This window comes from Hyperoodon ampullatus, assembly GCF_949752795.1.
Source record: "Hyperoodon ampullatus genome assembly, chromosome: 11".
Lineage (NCBI taxonomy): Eukaryota > Metazoa > Chordata > Mammalia > Artiodactyla > Ziphiidae > Hyperoodon > Hyperoodon ampullatus.
This window is the reverse complement of record NC_136924.1, coordinates 81,030,928-81,054,065: the sequence shown is the minus strand read 5'-3', so window position 1 is coordinate 81,054,065 and position 23,138 is coordinate 81,030,928. Positions and strand designations below refer to the sequence as shown.

Below are 23,138 nucleotides of genomic sequence, written 5' to 3'. Positions count from 1 at the left end.
ACCCAGCGCAGCCCAAAAGTTAATTAATTAATTAATTAAAAAGAGTCAAAGGGAAAATAAAACAGAGAATATGAAATAGGGAGGGTCATCCAGGAAGTCAAATAACTAATAAATGTAAGCTCTAGAAAGAAATATCAGAGACAATGAAAAGGAAGAAATGATTAAGAAAATACAGAGGACAATTAGTCACCTTGAGCTGAAGAAAGATGTTAAGTCCTTAAACTGAGAAGGTCTACTGTGTGTGTTTAATAGGATTAAATAAGCATATTGGCCATATTCTAGTAAACATCTATAATGTTATTATGGATTGAATTGTGCCTCCCAAAAATATATGTTGAAGTCCTAATCCCAAGGAAAACAACAACAGTGGGCAGTACTATTTCTGCCGGTGAAAATTCTCTGAAGCTCAGAGATACTTAAAAACTTCTGAAAACAGATAATCTTAGCTACCAACACAAAAAGTTCCCAATTTAAACAAGGGATCAAGCTGAAGTGTTAAGGAAATAACAGCTCTAAGGCAACCCTAACGATCAATTGCACCACTGCCCAAATTTCCGTAGTGAATGTTTTCCTAATATTCATTATAAATTTCCCTTTCCAAAGCATACAATGTCTCTGTTTCTGTCCATCACACACAGCAAAGCAACTGCACTCTTGTCCCATCTGAAGGACGGACAGCCTTGAAAAGGCCAGGCTGCACATATTTTTATAAATACTTAATCCTGCACCATGATCAAATCCCGGCAAGACTTTCATCCTTTTATGGCTGTTTCACATATAAACTGGGTTTGCTCTAAACATTCAAAAGTCAAACAGAAGACAATACTTCTTATATGTTATTTTTTAAGCAACAGAAAATAACGAAAATTGTAAAACTGAAAGTTGCTCAAAACTTATTACAACAAAGTTTCCGCTCATGTTTAAACAAAGTTGGGGGGGTGGACTTACCTCCCCTTTAGGAACCAGGTACGTTAGATACAACTAATCATCAAGTGAGCATTTGTTGCTATGAATGTCACTTACACAAAGATGTGCTCAAGGAGTATTCTTCTAATGATATCAGTTGGAATGGAATCCAATGGTAGCAACTCCATTATTCCTAGCAGTGCAGCCCTCCTATCAGTGTGGTCAGGGAAGTCTCACCCCCGTACCCCTACCTCATGCATCTATGAGCTGCTGCCACTATTCCACTACGGCCAGCAGCAGGGTCAAACCAGAATGAGAAGACTCCACCATCCCAAACTTTATTGAAAGGGTTTTTTTGGTCCCCCAAACTGTACCACTCTAGGTGGTATTTCCTAGTCTCTTGTCTTAGCACAGATTGTACGATATAAATTAACTGGCTAAAGTAAACCCTACTTTCTCATGTCCAAAGGTAAACTCTAGCCAAAGGCTAAATCACAATTTCTAGGCAATAAAAGAAAATTAACTATGCAACTGGGGAAAGGATTTGAGTTAAAATAAGTCAGCTGTGTAGATAATGATGAAACTTTTTCAAGCAATTGTAAAAATATTAATACCATTAAAGACATGGCCTGAAATAGATTCTCTGCTCTGTCAAAATATTATAAAGATTAATTTGAAAGCAAAGTTGACAATGCTGGGCTTCCCTGGTGGCACAGTGGTTGAGAATCTGCCTGCTAATGCAGGGGACATAGGTTCGAGCCCTGGTCTGGGAGGATCCCACATGCCGCGGAGCAACTAGGCCTGTGAGCCACAACTACTGAGCCTGCACGTCTGGAGCCTGTGCTCCGCAGCAAGAGAGGCCACGATAGTGAGAGGCCCGCGCACCGCGATGAAGAGTGGCCCCCACTTGCCACAACTAGAGAAAGCCCTCGCACAGAAACGAAGACCCAACACAGCCAAAAAAAAAAAAAAAAAAAAGTTGACAGCGCTAATTTAGCTTTCTATATATTGTTTAAAAATTAAAGCAGAAGATTGTGACTAGGAAAAGAAAGGAATTAATTCAAGATCTCACTTACAAGACCATTAATAACTAGAATAATATTTTTCAAATGCAACCAAAAATATGATTCAAACTTAGCTTCCTTTTATTTAGCTAGAAAAAATTTTGATATAAATAGTATATCGCAATGTGAACTAGGACGAATTCTTGGGGTTAATGGTTATCCCACCTCCCACCCCCAATAAGGAAAAACTAATGAATTTACCAACAGTCAGTTATTCTTCGGGCACGTAGCATTAACTCCAACTTCTGTGTTTTAGTGGTCACATTAAAGTTTAAGATGTTTAAAAAATAAATGTTCCTGTTTCACTCCTAAGTTGGACTGCAGCTAAGATACTATCTTATTAAGGGTATTTTGCCAGAGAATAAGCATATGGAGTTCTTTAAAAACTAATAAGAGAGAGGATGGGTTGTTATTAATGCATTCACCTTTTATAGAGTTCTGCGCAGCGACAGCTCTCTAAAATGCGCTATCTTTATTCACAGGTATTGTGATTATTGGGCTAACCAACTAATTAGGCTTACAAACCCTGAAAATTCTCTAGATGTGACAAGACTTTGCAGTGTTTTTAAGATGTGATTGAAATCTATTTCTAATTATTATTCATTAAGTCTTGCATATTGTGTGAAATTTTTAAATTAGACAAAATTACTGGTGGTAACTGCCAGACCAAAAATCTCTGAGAACACACATACTGCAGTGGTAAGTGCCATGGAAAAAAATGCTTAGATAAACTGACAGGTAGGGTGGAAAGGCAACAGAAAGTGTGAGCAGTAATTATAACACTTCATTTATTGTCAAGCACTCCTGTACAGGTCCACAAGAGCAAGGACAGCTGGTGCACAAGGAAGGTATAATGGGGTGGGCAGAGAGCAGTACCTTTTCTGAATCATGTCAAAATATCCAGGATAAATCTGTACTGAAACACTAGTGTTCTTAAATACAAAGAACACTAAAAACACAAAATGTTTCTTTCTTGTTTGGTACTCAAACTATACTTAATTAACCCCTAAATTGAATAAATAAAATAATTGTATTACAAGTGTTAAACAGGATGTGGAGAAAAGGGAGTCCTTTTGCACTGTTGGTGGGTATATAAATCAGTGCAGCCACTATGAAAAACAGTATGGAGGTTTCTTAAAAATCAAAAATAGAACTACCATATAATCCACTTATTCTACTTCTGGATATTTATCCAAAGAAAATGAAGGCACTAACCCCAAAAGATATACACACCCCCATGTTCAGTGCAGCATTATTTACAATAGCCAAGATATGGAAACAACCTAAGTGTTCATCAATTGATGAATGAATAAAGAAGATATGTTTTATATATATATATAAAACATATATACACACATACAATGGAATACGACTCAGCCATAAAAAAGAAGGAAATCTTGCCGTTTGGAACAACATGGATGGATCTTGAGGTTATTATGCTAAATGAAATAAATCAGACAGAGAAAGACAAATACCACATGATTTCACTTATACATGGAATCTAAAAATCGAAACAAATGAACAAACAAATCAAAACAAAACTCATGGATACAAAGAACAGATCAGTGGTTATCAGAGGAGAAGGGGGTTAGGAGGTGGGTGAAAAGAGTGAAGGGGGTCGACTGCATGGTGACAGATAGAAACTATACTTATTGTGATGATCACTTTGTAGTGTATACAAATATCAAATTATTATGTTGCACACTTGAAACTAATATATTGTTCTATATCAATTTTACCTCAATAAAAAAAGAATATATAATTTTATGGTTGTGCAAGAACTACTATTGGCACACGTGACTAGTCATCTGGAAAAAATTAAGTTAATTCCATATCTTATACCTTACAATTAAATATATTCCAGATAACTCAAAATTGCAAACAGTCACACCAAAAACACAAACAGACAGAGAAACTAAAAACATGAAAATTCTCAATGGGAATTAAGAAACAGCATCTTATACTGATCAAGGCCATTCTGAAGATGAAAGAAAACCTAAAATGCCTAAAAGAAAATAAATTTCTGGGCTTCCCTGGTGGTGCAGTGGTTAAGAATCTGCCTGCCAATGCAGGGGACACAGGTTTGATCCCTGGTTCGGGAAGATCCCACATGCCACGGAGCAACTAAGCCCGTGCGCCACAACTACTGAACCTCTGCTCTACAGCCCGTGAGCCACAACTACTGAGCCCCCATGCTACAACTACTGAAGCCCATGAGCCCTAGAGCACGTGCTCCACAAGAGAAACCACTGCAATGAGAAGCCCACGCACCACAATGAAGAGTAGCCCCTGCTCGCTGCAACTAGAGAAAGCCAGCGTGCAGCAACGAAGACGCAATGCAGCCAAAAATAAATGTTTATTAAAAAAAAAGAAAAGAAATTCCTGCATGCCAAAAAAATTGAAATGACAAATGAAAAATTGAGAAAAAATATTGGCTACTTATAGGCAAAGAGCTCATTTTCTTAAGAAATAAAGGGCTATCCAAACTATCGAGAAAAACAAAGGCTTCAGGAAAAGTGAGCAAAACACAAAAAGTGACAGTTCACAGAAAATACCAATGAATCAATCATATGGAAAGGTTTTGTTTTCCCTCGCTCATAAGAAGAGAAACACATGTTAAAACTATAACAATACTTTTATTTATAAGATTTGCACATATGTAAGAATTTGATAACACAGCACATTATCAAGGAGAAAGATACTCTCCTACATTGCTTGTGGCATATAAATTGAACAACCTCTACAGAGGGCAGTATCTGTCAAAATTAGAATACCTAGAAATTCTACCTTTAGGTGTTTACCTTATTCTTCCTCATGAGAAAAATGATTGGAAACAACATAAATAACCAACAATGGGGTTAAATAAATTAGAATATAGGCACACAATAGGATATTATGCAGCCAATGACAAGAATAGGATATTCACTCATTTCTTTGTATTCACCCAGATATTTTGTTCATACAATAAATATTCATTGAGTACCTACCATGCTCTAGGCACAGTGTCAGGCTCTAGAAATTTGTAACAGATAAGGTACTTAGTTTTATTCTGCTTTGTGATTTCCATACATGTTACATCTACCCAAATGTACTAGAAATTCATTGAGGGCAGGAAATATGGCTTGACAGACTGAATTTCCCTAACAACTAGAATAATGCCTTTCAGATAATGATGGTTCATTATAAATAGTTCAATTAATAAACAAGTGAAAACCTTTATAAGATTTTGCCCTATCTTCTGACTCATTCGTATTTAATTTTTTTTAAGTAATAATGGAGGGACTTCCCTGGTGGTCCAGTGGTTAAGACTGTGCGCTTCCACTGCAGGGGGCACGGGTGCGATCCCTGGTCGGGGAACTAAGATCCCACATGCCGCACAGTGCAGCCATAAATTAATTAATTAGTTAATTAATAATGGAGTTTTTATATTTCCATTATTACTTTAAAACCATAATTACAGGGATGTACTATGTCAACCTCTTTATACAATCAGCCATAACATCTAGATAGATGAAAACAGACATGTTTGTTTTAATAGAGACTGAATTTCTCTTCTCAAAGAATTAATGATTTATACACATTCGAATTTGGGGGGGAAACAACTGGCTTGAAGATTGATGTTCATTATTCAAACCATTTGTAAATGATATTTTACAGAATGTCCATGTGGAAAAAATGATTATATTTCCAACAAAGTACCCAGTATTAATCCTCCTAAATCATTTGAAGATTATGAAACACATGGAACAAAATTCTTTTTTAAGTGAAGTAACATGGGAGTAATCCTTGGATGCTTTTTCTCGAAGTACTTCTAACATGTGCTATTGTATTTTATATAAATGAATAAACTGAGGAACAGTAACTGACCAAGTGCATTAAATTCTTACATATTTGAATTATAATAATGTCCCTTTGTATCCTCAAAGAGTTGCTGAAACACGAAAATGACCTTGCATCTGAGTTATAAAACTTCAGACAGCTCCCTACCAGCAAGCCAAACTGCCATAGTTCTAGTTTATATGTCAGGGCTTCCTAAGATATGACTTCTGGGACAACCTGGTAGAGCATAACTTCACACTCAGAGGAACCTGGATTTCAAATCCAACTCAACTACTTGTTAATCGGGCAGGTTATTTAACCTTTCTATTCCTAAATTTCACTATCTGCGAAATATCTAGCTCATGAATTATTGTCAGTCAACAACATTCATAAACTGGCTTCATCAGAACCAGACACTTTTAGGCAGTAGTGATCAGTGAATAAAGCAAAGCCCCTGCTTTCATAGTTGATACTCTAATGGGAGAAGCTGACAACAAAGAAGCAAACAAACAAACAAACAAGGTGCTTTCAAATAGTGATAAGTGCTAAGACAGTAAGATAGGATGGGGGGAGCTGGAACACTTCACTGAGCACTGAACTTTTGAACATGTGACCATCTGGGAGATAAGGATCCAAATAGTGGGAACAGCACACGCAAATGCCCTACGAGGAGAAAAAGGCTTGTAGATGAGAGACAGAATGAAGGCCAGTGTGGGTGAAGTGAGAGTAGGGAAATGGGGGAAAGTAGTAGTAGATGAAGCTCAGATGATGAAGGGCTTTCTAAGTCATGAAAAGGCATAGGAATCTTCAGTGAAATGGAGAGTTGTACATAGGTGAAAGATATGGTTTGATTTACATTTTAAGATCACTCTAATTATTGTGTAGGTAATGGATTGTAGTGAGACTGGGGTAGAGGTGGGGAGTTCAGTAAGGAGACTCTTCTGTAATCCATGTCAGATTATGGTGTATTTGGACAAGGGTGCCCCACAAGAGAACACAAGAAGATGTATTTTAGAAGTGAAACCAATAGAACTTGCTATTGTATTTAATGCAAGTGAACAAAAGGGAAGAATCATATGTGACTTCCAAGGTTTTAAGACTACTAACAGTAAAATAGTTATTCTTTACAATGGGACAAAAATCTGCCTCTTGCAGTTACCATATGTTAATTATAATCCCATTCCTGGGAACCTGTAAAAGAAGTCCATTCACACCTTGAAATGTTGGAAAATAATTATGTTCCCCCTTGGATTTCTTTTCTTTGTCTAAATATTTCAAATGTTTTCAATCACTACACAAGTAAGATGGGTTTAGATCCCTTTACTACTATGGATGCTCACTTCTGAATGCCTCTCATTTTGGTTATGTGTTTTTCCATAAAGAGCATCCACCAACAAACAAAAAAAGATGTGGCCTACCCATCGCAAAGCAGAATTTGCTTTTCACCTTTTTTATCCTAGACAATAGCTTTTATTAATGTCTTTTTGACAGATACTTCATAGTCATTGTCCCTCAAAATCTAGTAGATTAATACCTATGATGATGTAAGCTAGGATACAGTAAAGACCATAAGAAAAGTATAAACGGCCAAATGAGGGTGAGTTCAGATCTGGACCTGGGAGTCAGAAATGGCTTTTATGGAGGCATTTGGACAAAGAATTTTTTTGAGTAATAGAAAAGATGCTGAGAGATGGCAATGGTGGAAACTGGAGAAGGAAAGTTATAGTGTGAGCAATGCCTGGGGCATAATAGTTCAGTTTGCTGGGTGGGGGTGAGAAGCAGTGAGCAAGGTCAAAAGAGGAGGTAGGGCTGTGGAGGCCACAAACATTGCAAAGAGGAATCCATCCTTAGTTTGTTAGACAAAGGTATGCTGCTGAAGGCTGAGGACTTTGTTGTTGATGCTTTTAAACCAACAGAGAGAATTTCACTTCAAGAAGATTATTCTGGTAGCAGATTTATTTAAGTGAAGAAAGACAGAAGGAAAGAACATTGAATGCCTACAGTGGTCCAAAAAGGAAGCAAAGAGGGGTCAAACTAGGCCATTATGGAGGAGAAGGAGGGGGAAGTACAAATGCGGGGGAGAGCGGGAATGGAATCTCCATAGCTTCCTAACTGTTCAGGTGGAAACAACAAACAAGGAAGTGGAAGAAAACATGCCTGCCATTTGCAGCAACATGGACGGACCTAGAGATCATCATACTAAGTGAAGTAAGTCAGACAGGGAAAGACAAATGTCATTTGATATCACTTACATGTGGAATCTAAAATATGATACAAATGAACTTATTTACAAAACAGAAACAGACTCACAGACAGAGAAAACAAACTTCTGGTTACCAAAGAGGAAAAGGGGTAACAGAGGGATAAATTAGGAGTTTGGGATTAACAGATACACAGCACTATACATAAAATAGATAACCAACAAGGTCCTACTGTCTAGCACAGGGAACTGTATTCAATATCCCATAATAAACCAGAATGGAAAAGAATATAAAAAAGAACATGTATATTTATGTATAGCTGAATCACTGTGCTATATATCTGAAACATTGTCAATCAACTATACTTCAATTAAAAGACAATCCTCACAAAGATAAAACAGATTTTATACCAATACATCACTCTTCCAAACCTACCCTGATTGTAGACTTAGATATAATTATTTTTTAGACTTCCTATCACATATGTCTTTTAGCATACAAAGAGACTAAAATTTCCTGTTAAATCATAAACAGTCGAGGAAATGGTAGAAAATGGAATGAAAGAATCTTCAGACTGATCCAGTTTCAGTGACTGTTTTACACCCCTAAAGCTCTGCCATCCTGATGTGAGTACACAGGGAACACCACTGAAGCAGCAACTTGCAACACGGAGGGAAAGCACAGCATGGAATCTCACTTGTGGCTCAAAGCTCTTTGCTTCTCAATTTGTAAGTGGTGTGAACAGCACGCCCTCTGTGCCCCGGGTAGGGCCAACTGGTGTCTCCCCTCATTGCATTTGCTAAGTACTGAGGGAGGAAGAGCAGGAGGAAAAAAGAGGGGAGAAAAAAAAGGGGAGGAGGAAGAGAATTAGAGGATAGAAAGCAGGAAGGAGATGAGGAAGAGGGGGGACAGCCTTAAAATATAAAATATAGAAATATACTTGGCAGCAAACACAATGTATTCCTATGTAAAGTAAATAGCATCATCACATTCCTTTGCTTTTCCTTCAGATTTTAGTTTTTAATGGTTAGTATATTTCCCAGCTGATTTCGTCCAAATGAAGATGCTTTTAGTACTGTTTTATCATAACTTGAAAAGTATATTATTAAGAACTCAGGAGTTACAGGAAAGCAAGAACAACAGGACCAGACTGACCTATAATTCCAGCAGCCAGAGATACCAGTGTTATTTCTTTATTGATATCCTGCCGGACATTTTGCTATGTGCAACTTTTTAAAATAAAATTTAGGTTCTCTTCTGTGTCCTTCTTTATTTTTGGCAATGCCTATGGTGGCCTCTTCCTTTATCTCTTCCCTTCCCTTCCTGAACTATTCTGTCCTAAAACCTGGAGGATGAGCAGAGCAAAGTCAAGTGCCAGCGCTGGACAAGGAGCGCTAGGGGCCGAGGTGGTCCAGAGCATTCGAGCCCAGAAAGGAGTGGAAGGCATGTGCACAGGAGGCTGCCGGGAGTGGAGAATTAGACTTGAGTCGGGTGAGGAGGGCGTCCACGGCAGGGGACAGCTTGGCACCATGTCAAAGGTAGTAAGGGTATTCATGCAAACGAGTGACCCAGCACAGAGTCAGAGGCCACCAGGGAAGAGAGGCCATCCTTCAGAGCAGCAGGGTGACATGGACCAGGGGGAACTGCAGGAAGGTGGCAAAGGCCAAGCTGCCAGAGGATGCATCTTTGTGGGACGTGGCCCTACATGGGGTGCCTAAGCCCGAGTGGGCCGTGATGAGGGAAGGGTGTGTGCAAAGGAGGGGTCTCGGATGTAAAGCATTAAAATTATAATTTTGAGGAGAACTGGCATCCTTACAAGTTGAATTTCGAAAACCAGAAATAGTATAACTCTCCATTTATTAAAATCTTTCATATCCCTCAAAATATCAATATAATTTTATTCTCTTGTTTTTCTTAAGGTTTCTCTTAAGTAATTACTATTTCTATTGCTGTTGTGACATATCTTTTTCACATTTTTTCTCCCTTTTGGATATATAGAAAATCTACCAAGTTAATACTTATTTATAATTAATCACCTAGATGAACTCTATTAATCTCTTAGTTCTAATAATTTTCAATTGATCCTCTTGGGTTATAACTGCTTTTGAATGTACTCAAATTAAAACTGCACCATCATTAAATTTTGTTAATATTAAATTACTTAAACCAAATTGCAGATGGGGAGAAAAGACTAAAAATATTTTACGTGGTCATTAATTAGTTAAACCATTTATTCATTTATCAAATATTTACTGAGCACATACCATAACCCTGGCCAAGTTACCTAATCTAGATAATTCTGTTTCCTCAACTGTAAAATGTAAATAATCAAGGAGCCTACCTAAGGATTAAATGAGATAATACGTGTGAATTGCTTAGTATTGCAAATGGTGTGCACTGACAAATGTCAGCAGTGACGATGACCACGATTATGAAACACACTATAAGCTTCCCTTCCCAATGCCTGCAGAACCACCTCTAGTTGAGAGAATGATCCAGTTCCTCTGTTTGTTTTTTGAAGTCCAACCCAGTCTATATTTCTTTTCCCTCCTCCTTTCTGACAGCCCTAATTAATTTTATTTAAAAAAAAAAGAGGGGGCTTCCCTGGTGGCGCAGTGGTTGAGAGTCTGCCTGTCAATGCAGGGGAAACGGGTTCGTGCCCCGGTCCGGGAAGATCCCACATGCCGCGGAGCGGCTGGGCCCGTGCGCCATGGCCGCTGAGCCTGCGCGTCTGGAGCCTGCGCGTCTGGAGCCTGTGCTCCGCAACGGGAGAGGCCCGCGTATCGCCAAAACAAACAAACAAACAAACAAACAAACAAAAGAGGACTCTATGAGAAATTCTTCCTATAATGTACTAACCTTCCCTTAGCTGTTATCCCCTTGCATTCCATTTTATTTGGAATTTCTGAAGCCTTGTATGCATAACAGAACCTCAATGAATACTGATTAATTTCACACAAAATTAGAAATCTAAAAACCCCTCAAAAAGTTCTCCTGCCACATGAAGATGTTAATAAATCAGGCTACTTAACAGACAAGACAATTCCATAATGAAATCTGAGATAACAATTAAACTAAACTCATTTGTGTAATATCTTACTAAGCTATATTAAAGCACCATATGCAATACTAAATTTAAGGTTAGAAATATAATAATTTAAAAATAAATAAATATATTTTAAAATATTTAAAGAGAGGAAATACAACAATTATATTCCCCTCCCAAAAAGGATGCAATTTCAGAGTCGTTTGCTGATCACCGATCTTCAGCTTTACAGAAATCACACCTGCTCTCTTTTTAAGTTGAAAACTGGAAAGCTACTTGTATTGCCTATTAGCCAAAAGCCTGATTTCTTTCACAGAATGTGAAAATAAGTAAAATCCGACACTCTGACTTACCCACTTCAGCCAAAGTTCTGATACAGGACTCCACCGAGGCTTTCTGTGCCGGATTTGGCCAGGTGCAATTGTAAATTCTGAAGGCAGACTGAAGCAGCTGAATAAAAACTGGCTGATGTGTCTGAGAACAGAAAGAAAAGAGGCAAACAGGTCACTAAACCATTAACACTCCTGATGCAGTATCTATGCATTATCACAAAAGGCCCACCAAATAAAATGCAGTCTTGTCTTTTAAGTTTCAGTGCTACTTAATGAACATCTCATTCAACAAATATTTATTTTGTACCTGTCTCATGAGAGGCACCACACCAGACACTATAGAAAACTGATTATTTTAACTGTATTCTTAATCAGGAAAATATGGCATTTCTTGAAACCAATGACATGGATTTAAGTATATTTTTACAATCTCTGGTTTATTTCCGAGTATAAATAGAGCAGGCATTTGGGGTTTGTTTGTTTCACTGATTGTATGTTTTGATTTCATATGATCAGCAAGTAGAGGAGACAACAATTTTGACCCACAAAAACAATTTTACATGATTCTAATGGTTCATTCAAAAGTTTTCCCTAAAAAAAGTATAACTGAAATAATACTTTTATAAGAGCAACACACAATCACTGTAGAATATTTGGCAACCATACAAATGAAAATCACCAATAATCCTAACATGGAGAGATAATCAGTATCAACATTTTTAAGATAATTACTTACTGAGCTTTCTTATGTATACATGCACATATATTCTTTACACGCACAAACCTGGATGATACTATGATACAATTTTGTGGCCTGTTTCACTTTATATTGCTTCATGATCATTTTCCTTAGGCATCAATTTTTCTTTCAAAACATGATTTTTAATTGCTCTATAATAAGCCATCTATAGATATACCATAATTTATTTAGCAATTCCCCTGTTTGTGGACATTTAAGGTTGACGTCAATTTTTAAGTATTATAAACACTTCAGTGAAAATCTTAGTATATAAATCCCTGCCGATTCTTTCAGGATTTACTAAACGGGAATTATTGAGTCAAAATGTCTATCCATTTAAAGAGTCATTATCAGTTATTTCGACACTTGGCAGTTGATCTACAGATATGAAAGTTCCTATTTTGCTTAGAGGGAGAGCAAACATAATTCAGTTTGAAGATGGAGCCTCTTTATTTAAAATAAAGTTTGGGAAACTCAGAAAGGGGCATAACAGTAAATAATAGGAAAGAAGAGTGATCTTGAGAAGTGTAGGAAAGGACTTCCAAGCGTATTAAAGTTTTCTGCACTCAAATAAGGTACAGAAATTCCGTGTGACAGACTTCTTTTGTACTTGTTTGTTTAGTTTACCTGCAGGCTGGTACTGTTGTCTGAAAAGGGAGAATTAAAAAAGCCGCTCACAACGTTCATGATTGACTCAGTAACACACTTCTCCAAAAAGATGTCTGCGTGTTTCCTGTCTGTAGTTGTGTTGCAAACCTGGAGAGAAAAACAAAACAACTCAACGTGTTCTACCACATCTTTGAATTATAAGTCAATACTGGAACCTTCTAAAAATTGTCCTGAAATGGTTGTTTATAACATTTCTTCTGCTTTTGAAAGTTGCTTTGAATAAAAACATTTCTGGGACTTCCCTGGTGGTCCAGTGGTAAAGAATCCGCCTTCCAACGCAGGGGAGATGGGTTCGATCCCTGGTCGAGGAACTAAGATCCCACATGCTGTGGGGCAACTAAGCCCGCGTGCTGCAGCTACTGAGCCCACGTGCTCTGGAGCCCGCACGCCACAACCAGAGAAGAGAAAACCTGCATGCCACAACTAGAGAGAAACCTGCACACTAAAATGAAGAGCCCCGCACCGCAATGAAAGATCCTGGATGCCACAACTAAGACCCGATGCAGCCAATAAATAACGAAATAACTAAATAAATATACTTGAAAAAAATTCTGCCTGAAATCCATTCAAAGTTTATCATTCTGTAGCAGTTTCACCTTTAAGTTTGGTTGCCATTTCATCCTTGGGCCAGAATTCTTTCATAGACCCTAGACCCTTCTTCCAGATCTGCTTCTCCCTCCTCCTGCACACAGCCTTCTCCCTCCATCCTCAAGCCTAGCTTTGCTGAAAAATACTTTTCCACTTGATGTGAGGAAATCAAAGAGGAAACAGTCATTATAAGTACAAGAAAGTGGTGAAGGTGATTAATGGTGGCTCATATCTCTCTATACATTTTCACCTCTAATACCTGGCTCAGATTGGAGGATGCAAACAGAAAATATTTGGAGAGGAAAACAGAAAGATAAGAAAAGGTCAGGCTTCCCTGGTGGCGCAGTGGTTGAGAGTCCGCCTGCCTATGCAGGGGACGTGGGTTCGTGCCCCGGTCCGGGAAGATCCCACATGCCGCGGAGCAGCTGGGCCCGAGAGCCATGGCCGCTGGGCCTGCGCGTCCGGAGCCTGTGCTCCGCAACGGGAGAGGCCACAATAGTGAGAGGCCCACGTACTGCAAAAAAAAATAAAAATAAAATAAAAATAAAAAATCAAAGGTCAAACCCTTGCCAACAACTTTGACTTGTTCATCCCCAGATTATCTGGGAAGCATGGAGGGTGTGTCCGTGCCTTCTTCTCAGAGTTGGCTAAGCAAGAAGACAGGACACCAGAGCAAAGGGAACATCAGCAAAGAACATGGGCTCTGACCTTTATGTGGGATTAAATAAGGCTGTAATTGGTCATTCTGCTAAACAAACTGTAAATTTCCAAACATGTCAGGGTTGACAAATTGCAAAAGCTAAGATACACGATTAAAACCGAATGAAAAAAAGTTGGGTGGTGAAAAAAAAGAACATGGAGATAAAAAAAGAAGTGAGTGGGGGAGAACATAGGGTGCGAGGAAGGACTCAAGAACTGGGCAGAGTAAGAATGTTTAAATATCCACAAGATTACAGTGAGTCAGTGTGGTGGCCAGATGTTCCAGATGTTCTTGGACAATTCAAATTTTTATGTAAGTTTTTTATTCTTTTCAATAGGTGATTAATCAAGAGTAAGGAAACATAATTTAATCTGATATTGCTTTAAAACCCTGCACACAAATAAAATCACCAAAAACTCCCTCCTCAAACCATGTGTCCCAATGTTTCAGTTTGGAAAATAACAGTGTTTGCTGAATGGAGAGAGAAGAAAGAGCACAGGGTCTGTTTTGCTTCTAAGTCGCTTCCTGTCGGGGGCAGCTCACTTTTTCCCCATCTATTAAATGACACCAACCTGACAGCGGTGTTATCAGAACTAAAAGGTTTTTAGTGTGTCTAATCCCAAAGTTACCGTAGGGACTGATGCAATTAAAGAAAATAAATTATGTCAAGTTATGTCATCTTTTAGTTATTGTTTCAGCACATAACATAATGCGTGGTAAATACAAAATGTTCAATAAATGTTTGTGAAAAGAATAAACCAATTAATTTTTTTTAATGAAAGAATAAGAGAGAATAAGAAAGGACTCATTTTATCTTAGTTTAACTAAGGGTTAGACTATTTGTGGAATAGCAAACCTCAGGCTAAAATTTAATGTGGTCCCAGATCTAATATAAAATTGATTTTCCCATGATGGATATTAAGTAGGATTTATTTCATTTAGTATCTTTCAGCACTGGCTTTTATGGTGAATTTTTCTGATACATAGGATAAAAATATATTAAAGTTGAGTAAGTAGTTGAACAATTCTACCATAACCAGCCCAGAGAAGCTTCTTCCTCATCCAGTGACATTTCACACAATTGAACGGGGCTTTCTGGAGCTACCATAGAATCACACTACGTTACCTGCAACTGATCATTTGCTAAAGAACCCCACAGATTTGCTTTAGTCAGTGGGTTAATTAATAAAAGTTATCTATAATACTTCTAGATGAAGGCTTTCCTCAAAATCCTGGTCATGGAAATTCTGGATTTACACAACTGTGTGGAACCTATTCCTTAATTCATTTGTACAAGAAATTCAAATAATGTTCAAGATACTTTTTATGCCTCAGATGAATGACAACTTTTTCACCTTTAGAGCCTGTATCTTACACTGTAATATTATGTACAGGCAAGAGATAAGGAAGCCACGTTTTTTTTTTCTTTTGCGGTACATGGGCCTCTCACTGTTCTAGCCTCTCCCATTGTGGAGCACAGGCTCCGGACACGCAGGCTCAGCGGCCATGGCTCACGGGCCCAGCCGCTCCGCGGCATGTGGGATCTTCCCGGACCGGGGCACGAACCCATGTCCCCTGCTTTGGCAGGCGGACTCTCAACCACAGCGCCACCAGGGAAGCCCGCCACTTTTTAAATTAAAGTCCTTAAAAACTTTTCAGGAAATAAGGAACCTAATTATTAGCAACATTTCTTTATCTTGTCTTTTATTTATTTTTACTGTTTCTTTCCAATAAAGATTAGAAATGGCTCAAATAAAATTACATCATATTAAATTAATTTTTATGTGTAATACATATATTTTTAAAGTTTCTGTTTGCAGATATTATTCACATACCATTATTTCCTATCAAACATTCCCATGTACCATCATTATTTAAACACTTATTTCAAAACGCTATATTTATTCCATCACTCTAACGCACCATCATGCTTTAATCCATTTTTGGAATGAGTTTAGGTATACGTAGCTAAAAAATACAAATCATTTTCTTATTTTCTTAGCTATTTCTTTCTTGCGAGTCTTTTATGAGATTTCCCCCTCCCCCCGATTATTGCTATTATACAGGATTATGCAAAATTATTATTTTTACTTTCAGATTTTGGGGGTATATTTCACCAAAAGAGGAATCACCAGATGAGGGTATATAGACAGTTCTGTACTACTTGCTGGGCTCATCCTCTAAAATAATAAATTTACAATGATATCAACAACCTATCTGTGCATACACAGGATGTTCCTTCATTACTATCCACTAGCTCTAGCTTTCGGGCTCTGGTTAGGTTCAGCTGATGCGAGGCACTGGCAGAAGATCACAGAGTGGAAGAGAAAGAAGTCAGGTACCTACTCTGCCTCTGCCTCTACCTGCATCCCCATCTCCATTCGCCTCGTTGAGGCTTCAGCAGTGTCTGTGTCTCTGGATATAGCTTCTGCTGGAGACCTTCTGCAATGTCTCCAAGTTCTCTCTGGGCTCTGGTAACACTGGTGCCACCCTTGCCCCTTCAGGCCTGGGGTGGAAATAGCTTTGCATTGTTACCAATTCCTGGATGCTTCCCTGTCACTCCTGGTTCCTTTAACCCTTCCCACACCTCTTGGAGTGTGCCATCTGTTTGCTGCTAGAACTGTTATCTCTGTAAATTATAATTACTTTTTCCAGTTTAATGATACCTAAAATTTATTTTATCTGGCATTTCTGACATTGCTAACAAGGCAGGGCATTTTTCACATAATAACTTCATGTCTATATTTTGTCACGTAGAGATGATTCAAACCATCAAAACGACTTTAAAATGAAACATGGATAATGACTGTATATTACATATCAGTAAACATATTTTACATAATAAACTTTTCAGCAGTCATTTCACATGTATTTTCACATTCTGACTCTTTAGAATATTCCTTTCATTACATTTCATGGTGTAAAATAATTTTTAGCATTCAGGCACTATTTTTTTTTATTTGGGTCCTTTCCATTTGTTTAATATAAAGGAGGAAAAATCCCTTCCACAAAAGAAGAGAATATTCTGAACATTTTTGTTCTAGCTTTATTTGGGAGTCCTTCTCCCATCTCCATCCACATCTTGACTCCTACTTAACTTTTTAAGCTATCTGAATTTTCTGCTGTAGGTGACCTGATTTATGCATTCTGATTAGTTTTTTTCCATACTGATATCCAATTGTCCTCCAAACATTGATTTGATAGTAATTTCTTGCCTCACTCTCAGGTTACTTGAATTTTATCTTATAGTGTATCACTAATCACTGTTTAAATCTCTCCTCATATCTCTGGTATACTCCATGTATCATTATTTTTTAAGTATTTTAATTCAATTCTATAAGAATGAAATGATTTTCAATTTGTAATGTGTTTTACACTGGAAAAACAAGTCTACCTTCATTGTCCTTTCCAAGAAAAAAAAAATCACCTTTTGAAATATCTGTCCTTTTCTGCTTCCAGATGAATTTTACTATGCACCTATAAAATTTCATGGACTATCACTTAGGGACATAAATTGTTAAATTAAAACTAACTATTAGGGGCTTCCCTGGTGGCGCAGTGGTTGAGAGTCCGCCTGCCGATGCAGGGGACGTGGATTCGTGCCCTGGTCCGGGAGGATCCCATATGCCGCAGAGCGGCTGGGCCCGTGAGCCATGGCCGCTGAGCCTGCACGTCCGGAGCCTGTGCTCCGCAATGGGAGAGGCCACAACAGTGAGAGGCCCGTGTACCGCAAAAAAAAAACCAAAAAAACCCCACTAACTATTAGACTAGGAGTTAGAACAGTGAACCAAACCAAACAAAGTCCCTACTCTACTGGAGCTCTGATTCTAATCAAAAGAGATACACAATATACAAATTAACAAACATACAAGTGGTAAAAATTGAGCAAATAAATAGACTTTCAGAAAAATAAAGAGCAAGTAGTGCAGGCAATACAGCAGGAGGAGTAGGTACGGAGAAGGATTACTATTTTATCTAAATTGCTTGGAGAACTTCTCTGTATAAGGTAACATTTTAACAAAGAACCGAAGGAAGTGAAGAAATAGCCACGGAGGTTTCTGGGGAAAAAGCAAGTAAAAATCTGTCTCCACCATTAGAATATAAGTCCCTAGACACCAGGAGCTGCTCTGTCTTGCTCCCCACTGCACATGCAGTACCTTAGCACATAGTAGGTATTTAAATCATTGGTTGAACAAATAAACATTAAGCGTAATTTCTAGATATAATTATTTCTGAGATTTCTCCCCTTGTATATATGATGTCCCTTCTCTCTTCTGCTCTAAAAGTGACTCTTACTTTTCCAAAGATGACAGATTGGGTTAAATAAGTTATCATACATACACTGGAGCAGCCCTGTCCAAGAGGACTTTCAGCAATGATGGAAATCTTCTATATCTGGGATGTCCAAGATCGTAACCACTAGGCATGTGCTTATTGAGCACTTGAAATTGTTTTTTTAATTTTATTTTATCTAATTAAAATTTAAATTTAAACATGGCAAGTTGCTACCCTACCAGATAGGACAGCTCTCGCCAGTAATATACTTTTGATCATACAGACCACGGAATACAAATCTTAAAAATCATTTTTTTATTCCTCATAGGCAGTAAAAATGTTCTTATAAATATCTGAGGTGACATCTCATATTTATTTTAATTTGCATTCCTTTATTTATGAGGCCAAAACTTTTCCAAACATTCGCTTTTAATATCTCTTTTTTATGTGAGTCATCCGTGCCTACACTTTCTTAGAATTTTAAATTCATTTTTTAAAAGGTAATATATATTGATGTTAAGAAAAATATTAACTGTAGGAACCCTGTAAAAAATACAAAAAGGAAAACAAAAATTATCCATAATCTCAAAATCCAAACAAAACCATGGTTAACATCTTGGAATCTTTTCTTCTAATCTTTTTGCTCCTATATATTTTACATAATGGAAATAATTCTGGATAACTGGTTTTTTATTCTCCTTTTAATACTCATCACTCAATCATTAGCACTTCTCATATCATTAAAAATCTTCAAAAAATAATCAGTGATACTATAACTTCAATCTTATAGATATATCATAATTTGTTGAACCATTTCTTTATTATTAAATATGTAAACTATTTCCTACTGTATTTTATTATAAAAGTATGTTGAACTTCCTTGCCCATACAATCCTTGATATCATTTCTAATTATTTCCTAAGGGACAGATTCTTGGAAGGTAAATTACTTGACACATTAAAAAGGTATGAAGGCTTTTTTTAATGTACTACCAAAATGCTTTTCAAAAAGACAGCATAAATTTACTCTCATCAGCAAGGTATGTAAACCAACATTTAATATTATCGTTTTACTTTTATCCTTTTACTCTTAAACTTTGACAGTTAGAAATTAGATCTTATTTTCCTTTTTATTTTCTTAAAATTATTAACAGTTGACTATTTTCTCAGGGATTTACTTGTATGTCCTCCTCTATAAATCATGAATGCCTGAATTTGGCTCATTTTATCATTAGATTGTTATAGTGCTTTTCTTATCTATCTATCTATCTATTTATATGTTCTTTGTATAAAGGTTATTAGTTCTTTTTTAATGTAGTGTAACTTTTTCTATTTTGATGTTCTTTTATTTTTATGATGTTTTTATATACTTAAGTTTTAAATTTTCAAATAGTGAAACGTTTTTCCTTAGCTAATTTCATCTATTGCTCTTATGCTTAAAAATAACTCTCTCATCCAAAGACAGACAAATATCCACCTACATTTCCAACCATTTTTATCATTTCACATTTATCTCTAAAATCTATTGCAATTTACGCTAATGTATGATGTGAGGACATGAACTGAGTTCATTTCACCCCAAATAGCCAGGGTCTTCAAATGTCATTTTGATTTAGTTCAAATCAACAATTTTTATTGAATGCCCATATTCCATGCCAAGAACATTCTGTGTACCTGGGATCCATCAGTGAACAACAAAATATATAAAAATCACAACCCTAATGGAGTTTATTATTATTAATTTAATAATCCAGGGGTAGGCAAACTATCATGGGTCAAATCTAGCCATATCTATTTATTTATATATTGTCTATGACTCCTTTCCCTTTAGTAATTGTTATAAGAGCTGTGATGGTAGCCTAAAAAACTATCAAGATCTTCACAGAAAAGGTTTGCTGATCACCGGAAATAACCCATCACTTCCCTACTAATAGGTGATAATTTCTTTATTATATCTTAATGGCTTACATAAGTAAAAATCTTTTTCTGGCTATTTATTCCATTCCATTGACAGGCCCACTTAATTCTATGCTAAAACCACATAATTTGTTTTCAAATTCACTTTTTAAATATTTTTAACTTCAGATGATATTTATTTATTTATTCCACCAATACTGGGAATTCCCCGGTTGGGACTCAGAGCTTTCACTGCCATGGCCCAGGTTCAGTCCCTGGTGGGGAAACTGGGATCCTGCGGGCCACATGGTGCAGCCTAAATAAATACATAAATAATAACACAAATACTGAGTATCTACTATGCGTGAGACGCTGTTCTAGGTCAGCTATGCAGCAGTGAACCAAACAGACAAAATCTCTGCCTTTCTTTTGTTTCAGCAGAAACAAACACAAATACATATAAAAACATCAGGTGGGGATAAAATGAAGCAAATGAAAGAGGGACGGAAGGAAGACATTGTCGCTTTACACCAGGTAGTCAGCCAAGGCCTCTCTGAAGACTTTAGGCAAGGACCTGAAAGAAGTCACGAGAATGGAGGGTACCTGGGGGATGAGAGCATCCCAGGCAGATGCAAAGATGCTGAGATGAGAATGTGTTTGCCATATCTGAGGAGCAGCAAGAGGCCACCAGGTGAAGCAGAGAGCTAGGTAGGGGGAGAACAAGAGGACACTGGGAAGTGAGGGCAGGGATGGGGGTGTTTGTTGGACAGGGGAGAGCCCAATCATGTAGTGGTTTTACTCTGTGAGGAATCTGAGCAGAGGAGTGACCTGAATCAAAGTTCTTCCTCTTTCTTAATCATTATAGCTGCTGTATAGAGAAGAGAGGATGAAGGGAGGGGGCAAGAGTAGAAGCAGGGAAAACAGGTTATGAAGCTACTGAAGGTATCCGGATGAGAGCTAATGGTACCTTGTTGCAGGGTGGCAGTGATCAAAGCATTCAGAGGTCGTCAGATTTTGAATATTTTAAGGTTAAAGCTTGCAGAATTTGCTAAAGGATTAAACTGAAGAGCAAGAAAATAAGAGTTACAGATGACACCAAGATTTTTATGCCTGAATGCCTAGACTGAATGATGGAACTGCTGTTTACTGAGACACAAATGACTTGAGAAGGCATTAATTTTAGTGGGCCATGAAAGTGAATGAAGAGTTTGAGGTTCGATAATCAACTGGAGATGTCACGGGGGCGGTGAGATATGTGAGACTATCAGGGGAAGGACCCAAGCTTCACCCAGCCTGGGATTAAAGTTAGGAGAGTGGATGAGATCAGCAAGCAAGTGACTGGAGACAGAGAAGGGAGCAAGTCTAAGGTTTAAGCCTGGCACATTTCAGTATTTAGAAGCTGGGAAGATTTGGAGGAAACAGCAAAGGAGATTGAAAGGGAGTGGCCAGTGAGGTGGGAACAGGGTTGATATCCTGGGGGCCAAGTGAGGACAGGTTTCAAGAAGGAATCAATCAACTATGATAAACGCTGAAGTTGACTTGAAGAGCAGGACAGGGGCCAACCAATCATCAATCGAGAAGAGCCAAACAAGTGCTCATCCCACCTGGGCACCATCAGTATAATTCAGCATGAAAATGGAGGAGAAAAACAGAATTACAACTGAGGGAAAGGTGCTACACACAAAATAATATTTACAGAATATTTACACTCTTCACTTGACTGCAATGTTAGCTAATAAGGGCATATTCAAAGAAGGCTTTAGAATGAGACTTTTCGATGGCTCATTCAACTTCAGAAAGTGAAGAAAATAATGGAATCAACTCATCAAGGAAAGAAAACCTATACAATCCTATCAAATTAGAGAACCTAGAAAGTGTGTTTCAAAGTACATATAAATTTATCTTTACTCCCATTTCCTACCTATTTGGTAAGCTAAACAAAGGGAGAGAATGCTCAAGTGACCTATTTGGAAATGAAATACTCTGATTTGTCTTGTTTGGCAATGACTGATGGGGCAATGACATGACAATGTGTTAGGTGTGTCTCTAAGTTATACCTCGGTCTAATGTCATCTGCCAGTACATCACTTAGGGTACTGCTGGCCATTACAGAATCTTGAAATTGATAGCAAAATTGAGAACATCTTCAAAAGAAAAGGGAGTCTGACACTGAACACTGCCTTCCTCCCTGTCCAAATGCTTTCTAATGATGACTCAAATCCCCTGACTTTGCAACAACAATCAGTTATGAAGGCAAAGAAAAGCATTTCTGCCCTACAAACACCAATTTTAGCTGCACTGGCACAGAGATCAAAGTGGGCTGCCGTTAAATGCTCTAAAGGACAGTAGAACAACTTTTCACGTATCTAACAGCTTTGCTGCCTATCTAAATCTGGTATATTTACAGGACACGGATGCAGTCTCTGTCAGAAAATCAGAATAGAGTAAGCACGTGAGACAATCTAGTGCAAGTAAACAAATAAAAATAAATAAAATTAATAAAAATAAACAAATTTAGTTCATTAAAAAGTCTTTCAGAAAGCTTTTCTTATATGGGTCTTACCAAGATAACAGACAAGGGGGTACAAACAGAAAAATGAAAGATACTAATTAAGGGGACTCTTTAGAGAGCTTTACCAAGAGCAAACAAAAAGAACTTGGTGGTGCTGACTCCTGAGAAACATGAGGAGAAAGGCGGAAGGTGGTATGAGGGCCACTACATATTAATAGTTCATTTGCCTTCTAAATAGGATTGCTTTCCAAATTTCTACTAAAATAATCATCTGCCTCATGCTGGCTGGACCCTGCCTGAAGCACTGGGTTCCATCGTGAATGCCATACGTTTAAAACACTGACAAATTAGAAAGAACTCAAAACTGTACTGGAAACAAGAAGCCCAGAAGC

At 37.6% G+C, this 23,138-nt stretch overlaps 1 protein-coding gene across 2 annotated transcripts in view; it reads right to left on the bottom strand.

Annotated features, from left to right (window-relative positions):
• ITPR2 (inositol 1,4,5-trisphosphate receptor type 2) overlaps positions 1-23,138 on the bottom strand; it is a gene marked incomplete at its 3' end in the record, with an annotated part of 533,638 nt that overhangs the window by 234,321 nt on the left and 276,179 nt on the right. For both annotated transcript variants that reach the window (XM_079715959.1, XM_079715960.1), the window contains exons 33-34: positions 12,735-12,863; positions 11,390-11,510 (exon numbers count right to left, since the gene is read on the bottom strand). In XM_079715959.1, coding sequence (XP_079572085.1) covers positions 11,390-11,510; positions 12,735-12,863 — 250 coding nt within the window. The remainder of the gene's footprint in view (positions 1-11,389; positions 11,511-12,734; positions 12,864-23,138) is intronic.